Source organism: Phaseolus vulgaris, chromosome 3 (genome assembly GCF_051622355.1).
Source record: "Phaseolus vulgaris cultivar YP4 chromosome 3, ASM5162235v1, whole genome shotgun sequence".
Lineage (NCBI taxonomy): Eukaryota > Viridiplantae > Streptophyta > Magnoliopsida > Fabales > Fabaceae > Phaseolus > Phaseolus vulgaris.
The window spans coordinates 26,210,444-26,217,887 of NC_143500.1; the positions used below are offsets into that span (position 1 = coordinate 26,210,444).

Consider the following 7,444-nt stretch of genomic DNA (forward strand, 5'->3'; position numbering starts at 1 on the left):
AATATTTAGAACGTATTTTAAAATATTTATAAATTTTCTTTTAAATAATACTTTTTAAAAAATACTAAAGCTTGATTTGAGTGTGTACAGTATATTTGCGTCATTAAACAACCTGATTAACGAAGCATATATGCAAATAAATTTAACAATAGGATTAAAAACATGTATTTTTAAAAGTATTGTAATTATATTCAAACTTGTTGTCACATGATTGTTGGATTTGATGTGTAAAAGCTTCAAATTGCTAGACGTAAAACAAAAGTGGACAAAGTCATTTTCAAATGTCAATTGCAGAGAAAATAATTGACAGAATGAAAAATTGTTAAGAAAAAACATTTTTACAAATGTTGGGAACAAAGAGAACTGAACAAACAATACAATAAAGTAAAAAAAAAAGAAAAAGATGTATGGTTTACTTAAATAGTTAAATAGTTTACTTAATTTTAAAATCCATAACAAAAAGTGACAACCATGGTGCTGGTCAACTTGAAATTTGGTCAAAGGTCAACAAGATTTTGAAATTTGTTGAAAAACTTTGTTTGAGGGACAAAGTCCATCCAACCCTTGGGCACAGATTAGTTTGTGTAGCAAAATCAAGGCATGAACACCTATACTTTACATAGAGAAACAATGGCTATCTGATTCATAGCTTGGGAGGTAAAGTGCCCTCTCCATGCAAATATAAATACTTAAGCGTGCTGTAACTAACGAAATGGTAATTTTTTAGAAACAAGTACCTAATAACAATGATGAAATCACATCGTATATGCATGTATAACGAATGTTTGGAGTCATCACCTAGGAGGACATACCCATACAATAGGGAAAAGGCCTATGGTAATAGCTCCTTTTACTTTTATTCTGTCATCTGACAGAATTTGACGAGGTTAAACATAAAAAAAAAATAAAAAAAAAACTGTTGTCACAATGTGCATTGGCTTACTGTGTATTCTGTTCATAACCAGGGGCAGCAAGAGTTGACTGAAACCATGTCAGACATTGAAGACTGGCACTGCAACTAAGAAATGAGAAAAGCATAAAAGTTCAATTCCAGGGACTAGACACCTCTCTGATTCTGTTGATTGCAAAGCTGAGAAGACAAGAGGATTTCTCATTGTAGTTTATGATACATTCTATCGGAAAGACTTGAAAGTTTTGGGCGATGAAAAACCTTCCTCCCAAGTTAAATATCTAACATCCATTATGTGAAGAACCACTTCAATCAGTGAAAAGGCTGATATCTTGTTTATGTCATGCGTTGCCATGTTACGATATAGGAACCAGTTATTAAACTTCCACTGCTTGGATTCAAAGAAGTGTCATTCACATCCTGAGTTTACACTTGGAGGCTGTGTATATTACAGTCACTGCCAGCGCTACCATTACAGACGACATTTGTCTTTTCCTCTTTTTCAAGACCAGTACCAGCATTACTAGAGCCTCCCACTTTGCGAGATACGGAAGGTCTTGTTATTGAACTGTCCTGAAGATAATCTCTACTTTTGCGCTTCTCCTTTCTGTCTAGATATCCAAAGGCAAAAGCTTCAAGCACTTTTGTTGTTGGTGGCCGGTTTCTGGTGCTCTGCCTCCGGGTGTGCATGTCAGGCTGTTGTTCAGGGTGATCGCCATGTTTGGAGCTTGTTCCAACACTGAGATCATCTGATTCCTTGGCTGTCTTATTTTCCTGCATCTCGGTCACTACTTCATTCACAAAAGGTTCGTCAACTTCAACTTCTGGTGAAACAGGCAAGTTAAGGTCAATCATAGCCCGTGGCTGGGGTTTACTACATTGATCCTTAGGGCCTGAAGAACTAGTGTCAGGAACAGTTTCTTCATTGATGATTGAGCTTAGATTTGACAGAGAATCTGCTGGTGTTTTGTTTTTCTGGGTTGGAAAACCTGCTAATGACTTTTTCTCCTGGGGTGGGATATCCCATGAAAGAACACTCTCACTAAATTTTGACTTGTGAAGACTGGCTTCCTCTTGTTCTACTCTGGGAGCCGCAAAGAAGTTTGCAGATACATTTATACTAGATTTTGAATTGACTGTATCCAAACAAAACCCGGCCTCCTTTTCTTTTCTTCTAGGAACCACAAAGAAATTGGCAGTGTTGCTATTTTTCTTAGCACGGCTACAGGCAGTTAATCGCCTCCTTCTTTTAGTAACAGGGACTAGATCATTTTTGTTATCAGATACCATTCTCGGGAGTGATGGGCCATTCAAACCATCTCTTTTGACTGTGTTGCACAAGAATTCTGCCTTGTGACCCTTGGAAGCAGAAGATATGCTACTAGAAACCATGCTGCTCCTTGGCAGCTCCTCTTTACAAGGGAGATTGTTTTCTAAACCATTCAAAACTGAAGGGACACCCTTACCAATATGAGATTTACTGGCTTTAGTAATGCCATTCTTCCTCCTATCAAAGCAGACGGTCTTGACAGACCCGGATCCATTTGTTTGCTCCTCAGAAGTATTCTCATCATCTGAGTCATTTTCAAAAGTACAAGTTTTTAAAACTTCAAATGGCAAGCTTCTCAGTTCTCTCACCTTCGTCATCTTTTCACTAGCCAGACTTGTGTCCACAACAGTAAATTTCATGACATCGGTACTGCGGTTTGGAGTTTTTACCTTGAGATAGCAGTGGCGTGGTTGATCCGGGGAATTTTCGCGGTCCAGTTTTGTATCCTGTGCCCAACTATTTCCGTCTTTGCTAGTGCAATCATTATCTGCAATTGTCCCGAGCTCAATTAGCTCAGGGTCAGAAGCAACTTTACACAAGACATCACTAACAGAGTCAAAATAGTGATTCCCCTTCACCAGTTTCCTCGAAAACTTTTTAACTCCAGGGACAAGGAAGACCAAAGAATGCTTAGAAGCAACAGCATAGTTATGACTATCTGGCTGCTCAGAGTGCCATCCTCTGGCAAGTAAACGAGGCCAAACAGCTTCCCAGAAGAGATCACTTGTTCGAGCTTTGCTTAATCTGAAATCACCTGTTAGAAAGCTTATTATTTCAGGAGGTGTAAGCATGGAACATGCCTTGCCAACTGGTATTTCTTGGCGAACAGGTAGTGCTTGAGTAGGTTTCATAGAATCTACAGCGAGTCCCGTAAGATCATCTTTCCCCTTACCAACTCCTACTCCTTCAACAAGAGCTTTGAGCCCAATTGAGGTCTTTAAAGTTAAAACGTAGTCTTCTAGAAGCATTTTCCCCTCTACAAACGCCTTGGAAACCTACCAAGTAATTGAATTTAATATAGTCATTACACATTTCTTGAGATAAATAAAAGGTAGATGAATTAATAGGCAGTAGACATGCTAAGATAACTGTTTTGTTCTGCATAAGTAATGAGGTTCATGATGCAAAAGACTTCTCAAGCTACGATAAAAAGGTAATGCATTCTTATGTTCAAATTGGAATCAAAATTACTGTCACACAGAACTTTTCTATTATAATATATAGAAAGAGTACTCTTGATTTAAGCCCCGCAAGTTCTATTCAAAGAAAGTCTGACTTTGAAATTCTTCCACCTTCAACGAAAAGTCATCATCACTTTCAGAAGTGGTGTTTGTTCGAGAATAAACAATTGACACCTGTAAACTCTGGCATTTCAAAAGTATCTTTTATGTTCTGTATATAGTTGAGAAAGGAGGAGACATGACCTAATTAAGATGAATGAAGGATTTGTAGATTCAATCCATGATAATGACGACATTAGCATAAACTCTGTAGAATTTCAGTCAGTACCTCGAGTAACTTATTGTAGCATTCCTCTGATACCGTTGGTAGTAATCGAGACAAAAGCTCTTGTTGCCTTGGTCCAGTGAAAATTTTTGGGCCATAAATGCATTTTCTACTTCTCATTTTTCTGCATCCCGACCATCTTTGATATTTGTCAGATTTATAAAATTTCCCATAATAGAATGACAGTATATCTCCCATGTTCTTATTGCCAATAAATCTTTTCACCTGAGCAAGGTTCTTCCCAAATATATACAAGCCAAGGATGAAACTGGACTCTTCAATTTCATTCCATGTGTCACTCGCAGACCCAGGAACTAAAAAATGACCTTTATCACTATGCTTCTCGCGCATCTCGATCTCTGTTTCTTGTTGCATATTGGACTCTCCCGACTCTCCCAATTTCATTCCACTGACCAATGTACTGTCCACTGGCCCAAGTTTAGCCTTCACTTTATCACCATCCAGACAACTAGAGGTCTCTTTTATACAATTTAGTTTTGAAGATTCAATTTTATTGGTAACTCCATTTGACTTGGATGCCTTTTTCTGCCCATTATGCCTACTCTTCTCAAGTTCATCCTTAATCCAGATTATTGGGATGGGTAATCCAACTCGAAACTTATGGAGAGTACTTGCAAAATTATCTGCCTCGTATGGATTTCTTAGAATCCAGTAATATTCAGGTTTTGAAATTAAAGAAGGAATTTGAACCTGATACTGCTCACCCACCCGAGGAAATATTTCCGGCTCACCAAAAACATCATAAACACCAGAATATTCAGGAGAAAGTGATTGCTCATCTGCCTGTTCCTCGTTATAATTCATGTTATTAACTTGTACTGCATCCACCTGTTCATAAATTTTAACACATTTAAAAAAAAATTAGAAAATGAACATGAAAACACATAGGAAGTGTATCAGGTTAGAGGAACTAATTTTAAGGATTCAATCTTACATAGATGGTCAAGATTAGTTTTATCTAAGCTGATGTGTTTCTTGTTGCAAGGGAAGTGGATACTAGAGCAACCGTTGAATCTAAGGCTAAGTGTCCTTGCCCTTCTTTTTTTATAAACATCACTCACACTATAAAACACAGATTTAATATTTTCAATCTGATAATGTTTATGTAATGAACCGACAACACACACAAAGTAGCAAGAATAGGCACAGTCTGTGCCTTCATTTCCTCCAGCTGTGTGCAAAATTTATAGTTTGATTTGATTATTTCCTGATAAAATGCTAGTGAACTAACCAATATTGACGAGATTTAATGGTAAGGGGAATTTTCCACTTAATCTTCATCTAGGAGTCACAGCTAGAATCAAACCAGAGAAGCATTTCGGTAGCTAACTTAAATTATAGACGTCCTACGATTTCATCAGTGAGAATTGCTAGCCATGTTAATATGCGGCTAAGCAAACCGTTTCAGAAGCAGTAGGATAATAGCATTTTGTTACGATTTACATTTATATAGAAGTCATAACCCCTACACCCAATTATCATCAAAAGTCACAATTGATTACAAAAATGGGGAAATTTAAATTAATAGGAAAATAAAAAATATATATACAGAAATGAAAAAGAAAAATATAATGACGGATATAATTATTATTTAATTTCGAAAAAAAAACTTGCAGCTAGAAAAATCCCAAATTAAACAGGAAAGTTTAGGAATAAAACATGGAAGTTGAAGAAGATTCCTACACCAACCAAATGAACTTCCCCACAAGAAACTTCGGCATAAAAAAATCGTGACAAAGAGTTGACATGCGTGTTTATATGAAGAGGTAGGTAACAAAAAAGCGAGAGGAGCACCGAACAGAAGCCGAGAACAAATCCACAAACCAGATCCATTCCCTGAACAATATATATGAAACAAGAACGAAGGCAAAGACTCCGCAAAAATGCATGAAAACCCCCACTAAGCACATTACTCTGGAATGCAAAAAACAGCACAATCTCCACGAAAGCAACAACATTCGAGCACGAAAAAGGAACACCAACAGGAGATGAAAGACACACATAAACACAGACACAAATATGTAACATTAAACAGAAAGAAGAGAAAAATAAAAGCAGAAAGAAAAAGACAAGCGCGCACACAGAAACACACACAAGCTTCCCAGTGAGAATTCCAATATGATCCAAGAAAATCAGTTATTTAACACGATATCACACCTGCAAGTACATTAAAACCGTACGAGCAGCACAGCACGAGAGAGAGAAAATAAGAGAAAAGAGTAAAAAGAAAAGGAGAAGAAGATTCGCAGTGTTATTACCTCCATAGAAGGAGAAGAGGAAGAAGAAGTAGCGAGCGAGGCCCACATGAAGAAGCGAAGCTGGGAAAATGGATCGTGATTGTTACACAGCGATTGGCGAAGTAGCAGATTAGAAATAAAGAAAACGTGAACAAGACATAGTTGTTGATGAAGAAAATAATAATAACAGCATAACTATTTTTTTTTTCTCTCTCTCTTCTCTCCCCGTACACATATATACTACATACAAAGATGTGCATATGAAGAGAGAAAGAGTGGTACCTGCGTTAAGGAGCAAGAGCTTTCATGGCCACTACGAAGGTTAAATTGGAGAAAGAGAGAGAGAAGAGAGAAGAAAAATTGCACGAGAAAAATAAAAGCGAAAAAAAGAAGAAGCTAAAAACTAAACCCAAGTCGTTCTCTGCTTCGGTCCCTTGCCTCTTGCTGATATATAGGGAAAAAAGATATATAAGAAATTAATAATAATATTATTATTATTATAATTAATATTAATATTAATACAAGAGTTATTTGGTTTTGGAGAGAGAAAGTGAGGGTTGTGTTGTGTTGTGGTCCGTCCAAGGGCAGGGTGGGGTGGAAGGAAGTGTATCGCCACGCGCATGAGGCGCGTGTGTCATATAGCGACACGTGGCATTTGAAGATTCCAATCATGGATGCATATATATGGTAGTGAATAGAGGGCACGCAGACGAGGAGATCCTCCTGCGTAAATTGGTTCTTCTTATGTTGTGTGGACTACGTTAGGTTAAGGTTTAGGTTAAGGTTAAGGTTAAGGTTTAGTTTAGGTTTAGGTTTAGGTTAAGGTTGAGCTGCGTGAGTGAAAGATTTTCATGTTTTTTCAGCTACGACATGGTTTTGGCTTTGGCTTCCATGGCAATTGCCATTTCTAGTACTTACTCATACAAACACACATATCATCACCAACCTTCTTTCAACCTTTCTCATTTCTCTCTTCTTCTATTATGGATTTTTCAATAACTTTTTTTTAAGAAAAAATCATTTTCTTCTCAATCTAAAATGTTTTATATGAATTCTATTATCTACAAATAAAAGTTACTCTATGTATAATTTTAAGATAATTACTCTATAAATGAATGTTGTTTCGACCAACTTCATTGAGCTAGATGTATAATTAGGATTAATTATCATGAATTATCGTGTTTAAAGTATTGATTATTTTAAAACTCTAAATTTTGTCATGATTTTTTTAAAAAAAATATTTAAACAACTAAAAAAATGTATATAAATTATTTTTTATCTTAACTTTTAAATGATGTAAAACTATTGAGCCTACATGTAAAATTGTATTTTAAGTAAATAACAATAAATTTGTATTTTGAGTAACTTTAATTTAATATTTTTTTATTTTCCTTTTATAAGTCTTAAATGTGTTTCAATATTATACCTTAATCTTGTTTA

General features: G+C 36.1%; 1 protein-coding gene across 2 annotated transcripts; it reads right to left on the reverse strand.

Moving 5' to 3' along the window:
• Positions 1 to 738: 738 nt before the first annotated feature.
• Positions 739 to 6,440, reverse strand: LOC137806896 (uncharacterized). Of its 2 annotated transcripts, XM_068607262.2 has the most exons (4): positions 6,287 to 6,440; positions 6,026 to 6,085; positions 3,750 to 4,595; positions 739 to 3,235 (listed from the first exon to the last, which is right to left on the reverse strand). In XM_068607262.2, exons 2-4 carry the CDS (start codon positions 6,071 to 6,073, stop codon positions 1,337 to 1,339), a joined length of 2,793 nt encoding a protein of 930 aa, XP_068463363.1. In that variant the 5' UTR covers positions 6,074 to 6,085; positions 6,287 to 6,440; the 3' UTR covers positions 739 to 1,336. The 2 variants fall into 2 exon arrangements, with proteins under 2 accessions (XP_068463363.1, XP_068463364.1); XM_068607263.2 differs by lacking the exon at positions 6,026 to 6,085.
• Positions 6,441 to 7,444: the final 1,004 nt, after the last annotated feature.